The sequence below is a fragment of the Coregonus clupeaformis genome, unplaced genomic scaffold (assembly GCF_020615455.1).
Source record: "Coregonus clupeaformis isolate EN_2021a unplaced genomic scaffold, ASM2061545v1 scaf2126, whole genome shotgun sequence".
Lineage (NCBI taxonomy): Eukaryota > Metazoa > Chordata > Actinopteri > Salmoniformes > Salmonidae > Coregonus > Coregonus clupeaformis.
In genome coordinates, this window is record NW_025535580.1 from 33783 (window position 1) to 52809 (window position 19027).

At 45.8% G+C, this 19027-nt stretch overlaps 1 protein-coding gene across 1 annotated transcript in view; it reads left to right on the top strand.

Annotated features, from left to right (window-relative positions):
- Window positions 1-19027, top strand: part of LOC121542756 (transmembrane protein 214) — a gene marked incomplete at its 3' end in the record, with an annotated part of 79168 nt that overhangs the window by 21644 nt on the left and 38497 nt on the right. Inside the window, 1 exon segment of the mRNA XM_045219179.1 lies at window positions 5887-6077. Within this exon segment, the coding sequence (XP_045075114.1) occupies window positions 5887-6077 (191 nt within the window).

Consider the following 19027-nt stretch of genomic DNA (forward strand, 5'->3'; position numbering starts at 1 on the left):
AAAAGTTTGGACACACCTACTCATTCAAGGGTTTTTCTTTATTTTTACTATTTTCTACATTGTGGAATAATGGTGACGAAATCAAAACGATGAAAGAACACATATCGAATCAGTAACCAAGAAAGTGTTAAACAAATGAGATTCTTCAAATAGACACCCTTTGCCTTGATGACAGCTTTGCACACTCTTGGCATTCTCTCAACCAGCATCACCTGGAATGCTTTTCCAACAGTCTTGAAGGAGTTCCCACATATGCTGAGCACTTGTTGGCTGCTTTTCCTTCACTCTGCTGTCCAACTCATCCCAAACCATCTCAATTGGGTTGAGGTCGGGTGATTGTGGAGGCCAGGTCATCTGATTCAGCACTCCATCACTCTCCTTCTTGGTAAAATAGCCCTTACACAGCCTGGAGGTGTGTTGGGTCATTGTCCTGTTGGAAAAACAAATGATAGTCCCACTAAGCCCAAACCAGATGGGATGGCGTATCGCTGCAGAATGCTGTGGTAGACATGCTGGTTAAGTGTGCCTTGAATTCTAAATAAATCAGTGTCACCAGAAAAGCACCCCCACACCATAACACCTCCTCCTCCATGCTTTACGGTGGGAAATACACATGCGGAGATCATCCGTTCATCCACACCACGTTTTACAAAGACACGGCGGTTGGATCCAAAAATCTCCAATTTGGACTCCAGACCAAAGGACAGATTTCCACCGGTCTAATGTCCATTACTCATGTTTCTTGGCCCAAGCAGGTCTCTTCTTGTTGGTGTCCTTTTAGTAGTGGTTCCATTGTAGCAATTCGACCATGAAGGCCTGATTCACACAGTCCCCTCTGAACAGTTGATGTTGAGATGTCTGTTACTTGAACTCTGTGAAGCATTTATTTGGGCTGCAATTTCTGAGGCTGGTAACTCTAATGAACTTATCCTCTGCAGCAGAGGTAACTCTGGGTCTTCCATTCCTGTGGCGGTCCTCATGAGAGCCAGTTTCATCATAGCGCTTGATGGTTTTTGCGACTGCACTTGAAGAAACGTTCAGTTATTGACATTTTCCGTATTGACTGACCTTATGTCTTAAAATAATGATGGACTGTCGTTTTTCTTTGCTTATTTGAGTTGTTCTTGTCATAACATGGACCAAAGAGGCCTTTCTTCTGTATACCACCCCTACCTTGTCACAACAGAACTGATTGGCTCAAGCGCATTAAGAAGAAAATAAATTCCACATATTTTCTTTTAAGATGGCACACTTGTTAATTGAAATGCATTCCAGGTGACTACCTCATGAAGCTGGTTGAGAGAATGCCAAGAGTGTGCAAAGCTGTCATCAAAGCCAAGGGTGACTATTTGAAGATTCTCAAATATAAAATATATTTTGATTTGTTTAACACTTTTTTGGTTAGTACATGATTCCATATGTGTTATTTCATAGTTTTGATGTCTTCACTATTATTCTACAATGTAGAAAATAGTACAAATGAAGAAAAACCCTTGGATGAGGTGTTCTAAAAACTTTGAGTGTGTGCATGTTCCCGAAGGCATTTCTGCACATAAACACATTTTGATTAAAACAAATGCCTCTCCTGTGAAGTAGTGATGCGCGACATACGCCTATTTTCCTGAAACGAGTCATATGCATTCACCTTCATTGTGAATAGGCCTACAGTACATCTCGATTTATCCAGTTTATCAATAGATTTACCATTCAAATAAATGATTGATTACCATTGTATTGTTATGTAGTTAGATTGGTAAAACAGAGTCAGATTGTATTATTGGTTTATTAATGAATACATGGCTGTTTCAGAAACATTGACCTAACACATTGACCTAAATTGACCTAACACATTTCTAATGTAGTGATATTGAACTGAAAAGATGCCCAACGATTGAACAAAGCAGTAGGTGAGTTTATCTGTCTGGATAAAGTGCAATTTTTTTAATGTGATGACGAGTATCGTGATGGTATCGAGTATCGCAATGGTAGTTATTCCCTCTATAAGGCAATCACAGGCAAAACGTCAGTATAGCGACAAAGTGGAGTCACAATTCAACGGCTCAGACACGAGACGAAGAAGAAGGGTCTACAGACAATCACGGATTACACAGGGAAAACCAGCCACGTCACCGACACCGACGTCTCGCTTCCAGACAAGCTAAACACCTTCTAAGCCCGTTTTGAGGATAACACAGTGCCACCGACGCGGACCGCTAACAAGGACTGTGGGCTCTCCTTCTCCGTGGCTGATGTGAGTAAGACATTTAAGCTTGTTAACCCTCGCAAGGCTGCCGGCCCAGACGGCATCCCTAGCTCTGTCCTGAAAGCATGCGCAGACCAGCTGGCTGGAGTGTTTACGGACATATTCCATCTCTCTCTATCCCAGTCTGCTGTCCCCACATGCTTCAAGATGGCCACCATTTGTTCCTGTACCCAAGAAAGATAAGGTAACTTAACTAAATGACTATCACCCCGTAGCACTCACCTCTGTCATCATGAAGTGCTTTGAGAGGGTAGTTAAGGATCATATCACCTCTACCTTACCTGCCACACTAGACCCACTTCAATTTGCATACCGCCCCAATAGATCCACAGACGATGCAATCGTCATCACACTGCACACTGCCCTATCCCATCTGGACAAGAGGAATTACTATGTAAGAATGCTGTTTATTGACTATAGTGCAGCATTCAACACCATAGTACCCTCCAAGCTCATCATTAAGCTCAGGGCCCTGGGTCTTAACCCCGCCCTGTGCAACTGGGTCCTGGACTTCCTGACAGGCCGCCCCCAGGTGGTGAAGGTAGGAAACAACACCTCCACTACGCTGATCCTCAACACGGGGGCCCCACAAGGGTGCGTGCTCATCCCCCTCCTGTACTCCCTGTTCACCTATGACTGTGTGGCCAAGCACGCCTCCAACTCAATCATCAAGTTTGCAGACGACACAACAGTAGTAGGCCAGATTACCAACAATGACGAGACCGCCTACAGGGAGGAGGTGAGGGCCCTGGCAGGGTGGGGCCAGGAAAATAACCTCTCCCTCAACGTCAACAAAACAAAGGAGCTGATCGTGGACTTCAGGAAACAGCAGAGAGCACGCCCCTATCCACATCGATGGGACCGCAGTGGAGAAGGTGGAATGCTTCAAGTTCCTCGGCGTACACATCACTGACGATCTGAAATGGTCTACCCACACAGTGTGGACAGCGCCTCTTCAACCTCAGGAGGCTGAAGAAATTTGTCTTGGCACCTAAAACCCTCACTAACTTTTACAGATGCACAATTGAGAGCATCCTGTCGGGCTGTATCACTGCCTGGTACGGCAACTGTACCGCCAGCAACCACAGTGCTCTCCAGAGGGTGGTGCGGTCTGCCCAACGCATCACCGTGGGGCAAACTACCTGCCCTCCAGGACACATACAGCACCCGACGTCACAGGAAGGCCCAAATGATCTTCAAGGACAACAACCACCCGAGCCACTGCCTGTTCACCCCGCGTTCATAACAGGTACATCAAAGCTGGGACCAAGAGACTGAAAAACAGCTTCTATCTCAAGGCCATCAGACTGTTAAATAGCCACCACTAGCCGGCTACCACCCGGTATCTCAAGGCCACCAGACTGTTAAATAGCCACCACTAGCCGGCTACCACCCGGTATCTCAAGGCCATCAGACTGTTAAATAGCCACCACTAGCCGGCTACCACCCGGTATCTCAAGGCCATCAGACTGTTAAATAGCCACCACTAGCCGGCTACCACCCGGTATCTCAAGGCCATCAGACTGTTAAATAGCCACCACTAGCCGGCTACCACCCGGTATCTCAAGGCCATCAGACTGTTAAATAGCCATCACTAGCCGGCTACCACCCGGTTACTCAACCCTGCACCTTAGAGGCTGCTGCCCTATATACATAGACATGGAATCACTGGCCACTTTAATAATGGAACACTAGTCACTTTAATAATGTTTACATACTGCTTTACTAATTTCATATGTATATACTGTATTCTATTCTACTGTATTTTAGTCAATGCTACTCCGACATTGCTCATCCTAATATTTCTAATATTTATATATTCCTTAATTCCTTTCTTTTACTTTCAGGTTGTGTGTATTGTTGTGAATTGTTAGATATGCTGCACTGTTGGATCTAGAAACACAAGCATTTCGCTGCAATAACATCTGCTAAACATGTGTATGTGACAAATAAAATGTGATTTTGATATAGAGTATCGTGATGGTATAGAGTATTATGACAGGGCTGCCCAACCGTCTTCCTGGAGATCTACTGTCCTGTGGGTTTTCAGTCCAACCCTCTTCCTGGAGATCTACTGTCCTGTGGGTTTTCAGTCCAACCCTCTTCCTGGAGATCTACTGTCCTGTAGGTTTTCAGTCCAACCGTCTTCCTGGAGATCTACTGTCCTGTGGGTTTTCAGTCCAACCCTCTTCCTGGAGATCTACTGTCCTGTAGGTTCAGTCCAACCGTCTTCCTGGAGATCTACTGTCCTGTAGGTTCAGTCCAACCGTCTTCCTGGAGATCTACTGTCCTGTAGGTTCAGTCCAACCCTCTTCCTGGAGATCTCCTGTCCTGTAGGTTTTCAGTCCAACCCTCTTCCTGGAGATCTACTGTCCTGTAGGTTCAGTCCAACCGTCTTCCTGGAGATCTACTGTCCTGTGGGTTTTCAGTCCAACCCTCTTCCTGGAGATCTACTGTCCTGTAGGTTTTCAGTCCAACCCTCTTCCTGGAGATCTACTGTCCTGTAGGTTCAGTCCAACCGTCTTCCTGGAGATCTACTGTCCTGTGGGTTTTCAGTCCAACCCTCTTCCTGGAGATCTACTGTCCTGTAGGTTTTCAGTCCAACCCTAATTTAACACACCTGATTCTAATTATTAGCTGCTCAACAAAACCTTAACTAGCTGAATCAGAGATGCTAAATTAGGGTTGGACTGAAAACCTCCAGGACAGTAGATCTCCAGGAACAGGGTTGGTCAGCCCTGGTATAGGGTATCGAGTATCGTGATTGTATCGAGTAATGGTATCGTGATACTAAACCTGGTATCGGTATCGAAGTCAAAATTCTGACATGGCTGAATTTATTTATTATGATTTTTTTTTTTACAAGGACCACATGCTCTTTAGTTGAGAAATGTAGGGGCACACAAAGAAATTTAGGAGCACACAAAGAAATTTAGGAGCACAATGAAAGTATTTGAGGAAGTGTTTTTATGATAAGAAACGACAAAGTTTATGAATAAAAGCGTTTTTGAGTGTTCCATCAATGTACCCTCAAATATTGGAGTCACTTAAGTGAGACAAATGTTCAGCTGCCCCTTTTTAAGGGGCGGGCCTTTACCGTTGTAACGGTGGGATTGGCATGTCTGTCAGTAAAAGATGACATTCTACGACATGTCTCTTCGCTAGCAGTTGAGCTCAAACTAACATTATCTTCACACGCTAGCTTGTTATTCAATGTAAATAGCCAAGGAACATAAGGACAGCCACACTTGAGTAGACTTTCGGTTAAATTAGACCAACTTTTATGCCTGTGTGCTTCTAAAAATGAATCTTTCAGTACTTCACTCAGAGCGCGCAGCTCCCCATGGGATTGGTTGTCCTGTGTGTGATTAGGCAGACGCACTGTAGAGCCCTGCCATGGATAGTGACAACTCTCATCTACACATGGTCAAACTAGGCTTCACACTGACTGGCTGGCTAACTGACGGGAGGGAGGCAGATAACTAGGCTTCACACTGACTGGCTGGCTAACTGACGGGAGGGAGGCAGATAGGAGGGGCATCCTGGAGAAGCCTCTGGAGGTCTGAGCTATACACACTGTCTCTCCATTTCTCTGTCTCTCTCTGACCTATGTTGTGTTGCAGCTCCCCTGGTGACATCGGAGACGTTGTTTGAGGCTTTTGAGAAGATGGGGAAGAAGCATTACAAGGAGCAGGTTCCTCCGGCCGAGCCCAGCAACAAGAAGCCTTCAGCGGGCAAACAGAAGGCCAAGCCTCCCCCTGCCTCCACACCAACACACAACACACACAAGAACCTGGAGGATGCATTCAAAGCCGTGAGTCACACACCATACGCGCTTACACACACGCGCGCACACCAGCAACTTATACACACGTCTGCAGCACAAGGTACCTACACACGCAGGACTGGCTGTATTAGACTAATCTAGGGCAAAAGGCACAAGGTACCTACACACGCAGGACTGGCTGTATTAGACTAATCTAGGGCAAAAGTCACATGCTGAATCTCACTGTTTCACACAACATCACAAGCTTGTTTCTGATGTTTCCATTTCTATACTGTTTATCAGTGTCGTGGCGCTCCAGTCCAGGACGGTCTCCGGTATAGGGTTGCTACTGGCAAGTTACTGGAATCTTCAGGATAATTAACACAAAATATATATGGCAATCTATCGTAACTTTGGTCATTTATACTTGAAGACCCGGTCCAGAATATATGGATCCGCCTGTACCCGAGACCCGGTCCGGATCCAGAATATATGGATTCACCTGTACCCGAGACCCGGTCCGGATCCAGAATATATGGATCCACCGGGACCCGAGACCCGGTCCGGATCCAGAATATATGGATCCACCGGGACCCGAGACCCGGTCCGGATCCAGAATATATGGATCCACCGGGACCCGAGACCCGGTCCGGATCCAGAATATATGGATCCACCGGGACCCGAGACCCGGTCCGGATCCAGAATATATGGATCCACCGGGACCCGAGACCCGGTCCGGATCCAGAATATATGGATCCACCGGGACCCGAGACCCGGTCCGGATCCAGAATATATGGATCCACTGGGACCCGAGACCCGGTCCGGATCCAGAATATATGGATCCACTGGGACCCGGTCCGGATCCAGAATATATGGATCCACTGGGACCCGGTCCGGATCCAGAATATATAGATCCACCGGGACCCGAGACCCGGTCCGGATCCAGAATATATGGATCCACCGGGACCCGAGACCCGGTCCGGATCCAGAATATATGGATCCACCGGGACCCGAGACTCGGTCCGGATCCAGAATATATGGATCCACCGGGACCCGAGACTCGGTCCGGATCCAGAATATATGGATCCACCGGGACCCGAGACCCGGTCCGGATCCAGAATATATGGATCCACCGGGACCCGAGACTCGGTCCGGATCCAGAATATATGGATCCACTGGGACCCGAGACCCGGTCCGGATCCAGAATATATGGATCCACTGGGACCCGGTCCGGATCCAGAATATATGGATCCACTGGGACCCGGTCCGGATCCAGAATATATGGATCCACCGGGACCCGAGACCCGGTCCGGATCCAGAATATATGGATCCGGACCCCCTCGAGTCCTGGGTTGTATCTGATATGATGGTCTGGGGTATGTGTCATTTTGAACTGACTTGTCTGGAAGGGCCCGTGCAGATCCTAACAGACTGCTAGGGTAGAGAGAGGAATGTTACAGATCCTAACAGACTGCTAGGGTAGAGAGAGGAATGTTACAGATCCTAACAGACTGGTTCAGTAGAGAGAGAGAGGAATGTTACAGATCCTAACAGACTGCTAGGGTAGAGAGAGGAATGTTACAGATCCCAACAGACTGCTAGGGTAGAGAGAGGAATGTTACAGATCCTAACAGACTGCTAGGGTAGAGAGAGAGGAATGTTACAGATCCTAACAGACTGCTAGGGTAGAGAGAGAGGAATGTTACAGATCCTAACAGACTGCTAGGGTAGAGAGAGAGAGGAATGTTACAGATCCTAACAGACTGCTAGGGTAGAGAGAGGAATGTTACAGATCCTAACAGACTGCTAGGGTAGAGAGAGAGAGGAATGTTACAGATCCCAACAGACTGCTAGGGTAGAGAGAGAGAGGAATGTTACAGATCCCAACAGACTGCTAGGGTAGAGAGAGAGAGGAATGTTACAGATCCTAACAGACTGCTAGGGTAGAGAGAGGAATGTTACAGATCCCAACAGACTGCTAGGGTAGAGAGAGGAATGTTACAGATCCCAACAGACTGCTAGGGTAGAGAGAGGAATGTTACAGATCCCAACAGACTGCTAGGGTAGAGAGAGAGAGGAATGTTACAGATCCCAACCGACTGGTTCAGTAGAGAGAGAGAGGAATGTTACAGATCCTAACAGACTGCTAGGGTAGAGAGAGGAATGTTACAGATCCTAACAGACTGCTAGGGTAGAGAGAGAGGAATGTTACAGATCCTAACAGACTGCTAGGGTAGAGAGAGAGAGGAATGTTACTGATCCTAACAGACTGCTAGGGTAGAGAGAGGAATGTTACAGATCCTAACAGACTGCTAGGGTAGAGAGAGAGAGGAATGTTACAGATCCTAACAGACTGCTAGGGTAGAGAGAGGAATGTTACAGATCCTAACAGACTGCTGCAGGAGAGAGAGAGAGGAATGTTACAGATCCTAACAGACTGCTAGGGTAGAGAGAGAGGAATTGTTACAGATCCTAACAGACTGCTAGGGTAGAGAGAGGAATGTTACAGATCCTAACAGACTGCTAGGGTAGAGAGAGAGGAATGTTACAGATCCTAACAGACTGCTGCAGGAGAGAGAGAGGAATGTTACAGATCCTAACAGACTGCTAGGGTAGAGAGAGAGGAATGTTACAGATCCTAACAGACTGCTAGGGTAGAGAGAGAGGAATGTTACAGATCCTAACAGACTGCTAGGGTAGAGAGAGAGGAATGTTACAGATCCTAACAGACTGCTAGGGTAGAGAGAGGAATGTTACAGATCCTAACAGACTGCTAGGGTAGAGAGAGAGAGAGAGGAATGTTACAGATCCCAACAGACTGCTAGGGTAGAGAGAGAGAGGAATATTACAGATCCTAACAGACTGCTAGGGTAGAGAAAGGAATGTTACAGATCCCAACAGACTGCTAGGGTAGAGAGAGAGGAATGTTACTGATTCTAACAGACTGCTAGGGTAGAGAGAGAGAGGAATGTTACAGATCCTAACAGACTGCTAGGGTAGAGAGAGAGAGGAATGTTACAGATCCTAACAGACTGCTAGGGTAGAGAGAGGAATGTTACAGATCCTAACAGACTGCTAGGGTAGAGAGAGAGGAATGTTACAGATCCAAACAGACTGCTAGGGTAGAGAGAGAGGAATGTTACAGATCCTAACAGACTGCTAGGGTAGAGAGAGAGAGGAATGTTACAGATCCTAACCGACTGCTAGGGTAGAGAGAGGAATGTTACAGATCCCAACAGACTGCTAGGGTAGAGAGAGGAATGTTACAGATCCTAACAGACTGCTAGGGTAGAGAGAAAGGAATGTTACAGATCCTAACAGACTGCTAGGGTAGAGAGAGAGGAATGTTACAGATCCTAACAGACTGCTAGGGTAGAGAGAGGAATGTTACAGATCCTAACAGACTGCTAGGGTAGAGAGAGAGAGGAATGTTACTGATCCTAACAGACTGCTAGGGTAGAGAGAGAGAGGAATGTTACTGATCCTAACAGACTGCTAGGGTAGAGAGAGCGGAATGTTACAGATCCTAACAGACTGCTAGGGTAGAGAGAGAGGAATGTTACAGATCCTAACAGACTGCTAGGGTAGAGAGAGGAATGTTACAGATCCTAACAGACTGCTAGGGTAGAGAGAGAGGAATGTTACAGATCCTAACAGACTGCTAGGTTAGAGAGAGGGATGTTACAGATCCCAACAGACTGCTAGGGTAGAGAGAGAGAGGAATGTTACAGATCCTAACAGACTGCTAGGGGTAGAGAGAGAGGAATGTTACAGATCCTAACAGACTGCTGCAGGAGAGAGAGAGAGGAATGTTACAGATCCTAACAGACTGCTAGGGTAGAGAGAGAGGAATGTTACAGATCCTAACAGACTGCTAGGGTAGAGAGAGGAATGTTACAGATCCTAACAGACTGCTAGGGTAGAGAGAGAGGAATGTTACAGATCCTAACAGACTGCTGCAGGAGAGAGAGAGGAATGTTACAGATCCTAACAGACTGCTAGGGTAGAGAGAGAGAGAAATGTTACAGATCCTAACCGACTGCTAGGGTAGAGAGGAATGTTACAGATCCCAACAGACTGCTAGGGTAGAGAGAGGAATGTTACAGATCCTAACAGACTGCTAGGGTAGAGAGAGAGGAATGTTACAGATCCTAACAGACTGCTAGGGTAGAGAGAGAGGAATGTTACAGATCCTAACAGACTGCTAGGGTAGAGAGAGAGGAATGTTACAGATCCTAACAGACTGCTAGGGTAGAGAGAGAGAGGAATGTTACAGATCCTAACCGACTGCTAGGGTAGAGAGAGGAATGTTACAGATCCCAACAGACTGCTAAGGTAGAGAGAGGAATGTTACAGATCCTAACAGACTGCTAGGGTAGAGAGAGAGGAATGTTACAGATCCTAACAGACTGCTAGGGTAGAGAGAGAGGAATGTTACAGATCCTAACAGACTGCTAGGGTAGAGAGAGGAATGTTACAGATCCTAACAGACTGCTAGGGTAGAGAGAGAGAGGAATGTTACTGATCCTAACAGACTGCTAGGGTAGAGAGAGAGAGGAATGTTACTGATCCTAACAGACTGCTAGGGTAGAGAGAGGAATGTTACAGATCCTAACAGACTGCTAGGGTTGAGAGAGAGGAATGTTACAGATCCTAACAGACTGCTAGGTTAGAGAGAGGGATGTTACAGATCCCAACAGACTGCTAGGGTAGAGAGAGAGAGGAATGTTACAGATCCTAACAGACTGCTAGGGTAGAGAGAGAGGAATGTTACAGATCCTAACAGACTGCTGCAGGAGAGAGAGAGAGGAATGTTACAGATCCTAACAGACTGCTAGGAGTAGAGAGAGGAATGTTACAGATCCTAACAGACTGCTAGGGTAGAGAGAGGAATGTTACAGATCCTAACAGACTGCTAGGGTAGAGAGAGAGGAATGTTACAGATCCTAACAGACTGCTGCAGGAGAGAGAGAGGAATGTTACAGATCCTAACAGACTGCTAGGGTAGAGAGAGAGAGAAATGTTACAGATCCTAACCGACTGCTAGGGTAGAGAGGAATGTTACAGATCCCAACAGACTGCTAGGGTAGAGAAAGGAATGTTACAGATCCTAACAGACTGATAGGGTAGAGAGAGAGGAATGTTACTGATCCTAACAGACTGCTAGGGTAGAGAGAGGAATGTTACAGATCCTAACAGACTGCTAGGGTAGAGTGAGAGAGGAATGTTACAGATCCTAACAGACTGCTAGGGTAGAGAGAGAGGAATGTTACAGATCCTAACAGACTGCTAGGGTAGAGAGAGAGAGGAATGTTACAGATCCTAACAGACTGCTAGGGTAGAGAGAGAGGAATGTTACAGATCCTAACAGACTGCTAGGGTAGAGAGAGAGAGGAATGTTACAGATCCCAACAGACTGGTTCAGTAGAGAGAGAGAGGAATGTTACAGATCCTAACAGACTGCTAGGGTAGAGAGAGGAATGTTACAGATCCTAACAGACTGCTAGGGTAGAGAGAGAGAGGAATGTTACTGATCCTAACAGACTGCTAGGGTAGAGAGAGAGGAATGTTACAGATCCTAACAGACTGCTAGGGTAGAGAGAGGAATGTTACAGATCCTAACAGACTGCTAGGGTAGAGAGAGGAATGTTACAGATCCTAACAGACTGCTAGGGTAGAGAGAGAGAGGAATGTTACAGATCCTAACAGACTGCTAGGGTAGAGAGAGGAATGTTACAGATCCCAACAGACTGCTAGGGTAGAGAGAGGAATGTTACAGATCCCAACAGACTGCTAGGGTAGAGAGAGAGAGGAATGTTACAGATCCTAACAGACTGCTAGGGTAGAGAGAGGAATGTTACAGATCCCAACAGACTGCTAGGGTAGAGAGAGAGGAATGTTACAGATCCTAACAGACTGCTAGGGTAGAGAGAGAGGAATGTTACAGATCCTAACAGACTGCTAGGGTAGAGAGAGGAATGTTACAGATCCCAACAGACTGCTAGGGTAGAGAGAGAGCAATGTTACAGATCCCAACAGACTGCTAGGGTAGAGAGAGGAATGTTACAGATCCTAACAGACTGCTAGGGTAGAGAGAGGAATGTTACAGATCCTAACAGACTGCTAGGGTAGAGAGAGAGAGGAATGTTACAGATCCTAACAGACTGCTAGGGTAGAGAGAGGAATGTTACAGATCCTAACAGACTGCTAAGGTAGAGAGAGAGAGGAATGTTACAGATCCTAACAGACTGCTAGGGTAGAGAGAGAGAGGAATGTTACATATCCTAACAGACTGCTAGGGTAGAGAGAGGAATGTTACAGATCCTAACAGACTGCTAGGGTAGAGAGAGAGAGGAATGTTACAGATCCTAACAGACTGCTAGGGTAGAGAGAGAGGAATGTTACAGATCCTAACAGACTGCTAGGGTAGAGAGAGAGAGGAATGTTACAGATCCTAACAGACTGCTAGGGTAGAGAGAGAGGAATGTTACAGATCCTAACAGACTGCTAGGGTAGAGAGAGAGAGGAATGTTACAGATCCCAACAGACTGGTTCAGTAGAGAGAGAGAGGAATGTTACAGATCCTAACAGACTGCTAGGGTAGAGAGAGGAATGTTACAGATCCTAACAGACTGCTAGGGTAGAGAGAGAGAGGAATGTTACTGATCCTAACAGACTGCTAGGGTAGAGAGAGGAATGTTACAGATCCTAACAGACTGCTAGGGTAGAGAGAGAGGAATGTTACAGATCCTAACAGACTGCTAGGGTAGAGAGAGGAATGTTACATATCCTAACAGACTGCTAGGGTAGAGAGAGGAATGTTACAGATCCCAACAGACTGCTAGGGTAGAGAGAGAGGAATGTTACAGATCCTAACAGACTGCTAGGGTAGAGAGAGAGAGGAATGTTACTGATCCTAACAGACTGCTAGGGTAGAGAGAGAGGAATGTTACAGATCCCAACAGACTGCTAGGGTAGAGAGAGAGGAATGTTACAGATCCTAACAGACTGCTAGGGTAGAGAGAGGAATGTTACAGATCCTAACAGACTGCTAGGGTAGAGAGAGAGGAATGTTACAGATCCTAACAGACTGCTAGGGTAGAGAGAGGAATGTTACAGATCCTAACAGACTGCTAGGGTAGAGAGAGGAATGTTACAGATCCTAACAGACTGCTAGGGTAGAGAGAGAGGAATGTTACAGATCCTAACAGACTGCTAGGTTAGAGAGAGAGGAATGTTACAGATCCCAACAGACTGCTAGGGTAGAGAGAGGAATGTTACAGATCCTAACAGACTGCTAGGGTAGAGAGAGAGGAATGTTACAGATCCTAACAGACTGCTAGGGTAGAGAGAGGAATGTTACAGATCCTAACAGACTGCTAGGGTAGAGAGAGAGAGGAATGTTACAGATCCTAACAGACTGCTAGGTAGTAGAGAGAGGAATGTTACAGATCCTAACAGACTGCTAGGGTAGAGAGAGGAATGTTACAGATCCTAACAGACTGCTAGGGTAGAGAGAGGAATGTTACAGATCCTAACAGACTGCTAGGGTAGAGAGAGAGAGGAATGTTACAGATCCTAACAGACTGCTAGGGTAGAGAGAGGAATGTTACAGATCCTAACAGACTGCTAGGGTAGAGAGAGAGGAATGTTACAGATCCCAACAGACTGCTAGGGTAGAGAGAGAGGAATGTTACAGATCCTAACAGACTGCTAGGGTAGAGAGAGAGAGGAATGTTACAGATCCTAACAGACTGCTAGGGTAGAGAGAGAGAGGAATGTTACAGATCCTAACAGACTGCTAGGGTAGAGAGAGAGGAATGTTACAGATCCTAACAGACTGCTAGGGTAGAGAGAGAGGAATGTTACAGATCCTAACAGACTGCTAGGGTAGAGAGAGAGGAATGTTACAGATCCCAACAGACTGCTAGGGTAGAGAGAGGAATGTTACAGATCCTAACAGACTGCTAGGGTAGAGAGAGAGAGGAATGTTACAGATCCTAACAGACTGCTAGGGTAGAGAGAGGAATGTTACAGATCCTAACAGACTGCTAGGGTAGAGAGAGAGGAATGTTACAGATCCCAACAGACTGCTAGGGTAGAGAGAGGAATGTTACAGATCCTAACAGTCTGCTAGGGTAGAGAGAGAGGAATGTTACAGATCCTAACAGACTGCTAGGGTAGAGAGAGGAATGTTACAGATCCTAACAGACTGCTAGGGTAGAGAGAGGAATGTTACAGATCCTAACAGACTGCTATGGTAGAGAGAGGAATGTTACAGATCCTAACAGACTGCTAGGGTAGAGAGAGAGGAATGTTACAGATCCCAACAGACTGCTAGGGTAGAGAGAGGAATGTTACAGATCCTAACAGACTGCTAGGGTAGAGAGAGGAATGTTACAGATCCTAACAGACTGCTAGGGTAGAGAGAGGAATGTTACAGATCCTAACAGACTGCTAGGGTAGAGAGAGGGAGGAATGTTACAGATCCCAACAGACTGATAGGGTAGAGAGAGGAATGTTACAGATCCTAACAGACTGCTAGGGTAGAGAGAGGAATGTTACAGATCCTAACAGACTGGTTCAGTAGAGAGAGAGAGGAATGTTACAGATCCCAACAGACTGCTAGGGTAGAGAGAGAGAGAGGAATGTTACAGATCCTAACAGACTGCTAGGGTAGAGAGAGAGGAATGTTACTGATCCTAACAGACTGCTAGGGTAGAGAGAGAGGAATGTTACAGATCCTAACAGACTGCTAGGGTAGAGAGAGGAATGTTACTGATCCTAACAGACTGCTAGGGTAGAGAGAGAGGAATGTTACAGATCCCAACAGACTGCTAGGGTAGAGAGAGGAATGTTACAGATCCTAACAGACTGCTAGGGAGTAGAGAGAGGAATGTTACAGATCCTAACAGACTGCTAGGGTAGAGAGAGAGGAATGTTACAGATCCTAACAGACTGCTAGGGTAGAGAGAGAGGAATGTTACAGATCCTAACAGACTGCTAGGGTAGAGAGAGAGGAATGTTACAGATCCTAACAGACTGCTAGGGTAGAGAGAGAGAGGAATGTTACAGATCCCAACAGACTGCTAGGGTAGAGAGAGGAATGTTACAGATCCTAACAGACTGCTAGGGTAGAGAGAGGAATGTTACAGATCCTAACAGACTGCTAGGGTAGAGAGAGGAATGTTACAGATCCTAACAGACTGCTAGGGTAGAGAGAGGAATGTTACAGATCCTAACAGACTGCTAGGGTAGAGAGAGAGAGGAATGTTACAGATCCTAACAGACTGCTAGGGTAGAGAGAGGAATGTTACAGATCCTAACAGACTGCTAGGGTAGAGAGAGAGGAATGTTACAGATCCCAACAGACTGCTAGGGTAGAGAGAGAGGAATGTTACAGATCCCAACAGACTGCTAGGGTAGAGAGAGGAATGTTACAGATCCTAACAGACTGCTAGGGTAGAGAGAGAGAGGAATGTTACAGATCCCAACAGACTGCTAGGGTAGAGAGAGAGAATGTTACAGATCCTAACAGACTGCTAGGGTAGAGAGAGGAATGTTACAGATCCTAACAGACTGCTAGGGTAGAGAGAGAGAGGAATGTTACAGATCCCAACAGACTGCTAGGGTAGAGAGAGAGAGGAATGTTACAGATCCTAACAGACTGCTAGGGTAGAGAGAGGAATGTTACAGATCCCAACAGACTGCTAGGGTAGAGAGAGGAATGTTACAGATCCTAACAGACTGCTAGGGTAGAGAGAGAGAGGAATGTTACAGATCCTAACAGACTGCTAGGGTAGAGAGAGAGGAATGTTACAGATCCCAACAGACTGCTAGGGTAGAGAGAGAGGAATGTTACAGATCCCAACAGACTGCTAGGGTAGAGAGAGGAATGTTACAGATCCTAACAGACTGCTAGGGTAGAGAGAGAGAGGAATGTTACTGATCCTAACAGACTGCTAGGGTAGAGAGAGGAATGTTACAGATCCTAACAGACTGCTAGGGTAGAGAGAGAGAGAGAGGAATGTTACAGATCCTAACAGACTGCTAGGGTAGAGAGAGAGAGGAATGTTACAGATCCCAACAGACTGCTAGGGTAGAGAGAGAGAGGAATGTTACAGATCCTAACAGACTGGTTCAGTAGAGAGAGAGAGGAATGTTACAGATCCTAACAGACTGCTAGGGTAGAGAGAGAGAGAGAGGAATGTTACAGATCCTAACAGACTGCTAGGGTAGAGAGAGAGAGGAATGTTACAGATCCTAACAGACTGCTAGGGTAGAGAGAGAGAGGAATGTTACAGATCCTAACAGACTGCTAGGGTAGAGAGAGGAATGTTACAGATCCCAACAGACTGCTAGGGTAGAGAGAGGAATGTTACAGATCCTAACAGACTGCTAGGGTAGAGAGAGAGAGGAATGTTACAGATCCTAACAGACTGCTAGGGTAGAGAGAGGAATGTTACAGATCCTAACAGACTGCTAGGGTAGAGAGAGGAATGTTACTGATCCTAACAGACTGCTAGGGTAGAGAGAGGAATGTTACAGATCCTAACAGACTGCTAGGGTAGAGAGAGGAATGTTACAGATCCTAACAGACTGCTAGGGTAGAGAGGAATGTTACAGATCCTAACAGACTGCTAGGGTAGAGAGGAATGTTACTGATCCTAACAGACTGCTAGGGTAGAGAGAGAGGAATGTTACAGATCCTAACAGACTGCTAGGGTAGAGAGAGGAATGTTACAGATCCTAACAGACTGCTAGGGTAGAGAGAGGAATGTTACTGATCCTAACAGACTGCTAGGGTAGAGAGAGAGGAATGTTACTGATCCTAACAGACTGCTAGGGTAGAGAGAGAGGAATGTTACAGATCCTAACAGAGATTGGATTGATGCTGGTGCTCTTCCTTTTCACAACAGTGGAGCGTGGAGTATGTATCTTGTTGTTGGCCAATCATGAGTCATCAGAGACCATAGGCTACAGTCATAGAGCCTCGCTCCATGTGTGGCAAGAATTAGGAGATATCTAATCAATGGAAGATGGAATTATAATGAGGGAATTAAAAGTTAAAGGAGAAGGACAGGCTACAATGACCAAGAGCCAACAGGTAGGCTGCTACTTTATATTCTGAATGGAGTTGTGTTTGTTACTGTAGGATGAGAGGGTGCATGGAGCCTCAATTAGCCTAGTTAGCTAACGTTAGCTAGCTTAACTAGCTTCTCCCGGTTTGATGCAGTCAAGACAGCTACTAGGTAATCATATTGGATGGTAAATAACCTATCTATGGCAGCTATTAGTCTACTATAGCGTGAGTCTGCTTGGTTGGTTGCTGTCTCCCTCCCTGCTCACATGTCACTGGCCCACAGTATGGCCCCTCCCCCCTGCTCACATGTCACTGGCCCACAGTACGCCCCCCCTGCTCACATGTCACTGGCCCACAGTACGGCCCCCTCCCCCTGCTCACATGTCACTGGCCCACAGTACGGCCCCTCCCCCCCTGCTAAAGCAGCACCTCTCTCCCTCTCACGCTTTATCAACTCCGGTTAATAAAGTAGCTTAAATGACTTTTCTGCTGCTTCCCTCACTCGGATCAGATCGGACCGGGTCTGGATCCGACCAGGTCTACATGGAATGGGTCTAGTTGTCTTCGGGTCCGTTCGGAACGGGTCTCTATATTGAGCTATTTTATTTATGCATATCGGGTCCGGGTGGGAAAGCCCCAGGTCCCTTTTTGGAATGGATCCAACTTTTTGGACCCGTGAAGACCTCTAATTCATATTAGTGTTAATCTCTATGTCCATATTGTCCATACGTGTCTAGTAGATGGACCATATGATTCAAAAGAAAGTAGCCTAATTAATGAAAAAAGCATCTAATCAACAATGGCATTATTTTCATTTACCATTGCAATTCGTCCAACTATTTACTTTTTTCACAACTGGCACGAGTTTGACGCAAAATATTGACGTCAAATGCGTATTGACGTAGTCACATAAATAGTGTGTAAAAACAAATGTATATAAAGGATATTTCATGCTGAAACCCTCATATTAAACACTAATGGGATTCACTAAGTTGATGGTTTATATTTAAGATGTTTTACAGCTTTGTTGTTCTATTTGTTATCTTAAAATCATCCTATTTCATATTTTCTATTTTCCAAGGACACACAGAGGGCCAGAGATAATTAGACACCTGTGATAATCTGAAGTCCCAAAAGGGCCACTAGATGTCTTGTAAAGTCTTTGAAAGATGCCAACATTCTGGTAGATAATTGGTCAATTTAGAACATTTCCAGTAATATACCCTCCCTTTGCAAACCTACTCGGTCTCGATTTTCATGAGTCGTGACTTGACTTGGACTCCATCAGTAGTGACTGTTGTCAGAAAGTCTCTCTCCCTTGAATACTTCATCATGCTACTAGATACAACAGCAAATGTTAGATGGCTATTGTGGTAGCTGCTAGCATGGCTATTGTGGTAGCTGCTAGCATGGCTATTGTGGTAGCTGCTAGCATTACTACTGTGGTAGCTGCTAGCATTACTACTGTGGTAGCTGCTAGCATTACTACTGTGGTAGCTGCTAGCATTACTACTGTGGTAGCTGCTAGCATTACTACTGTGGTAGCTGCTAGCATTACTACTGTGGTAGCTGCTAGCATTACTACTGTGGTAGCTGCTAGCATTACTACTGTGGTAGCTGCTAGCATTACTACTGTGGTAGCTGCTAGCATTACTACTGTGGTAGCTGCTAGCATTACTAATGTGGTAGCTGCTAGCATTACTACTGTACATTACGAAATGTAGCTTCAAAGAACGTTCGACCTCATTCAATTGACTGCATATTTCTAAACTGTTCTAGTTGGATGTGGGTTAGGTTTTGATACTGTATCTAGAATGTTCTAGTTGGATGTGGGTTAGGTTTTGATACTGTATCTAGAATGTTCTAGTTGGATGTGGGTTAAGTTGTGGTTGTATTATGTATGGTCATTCCTATA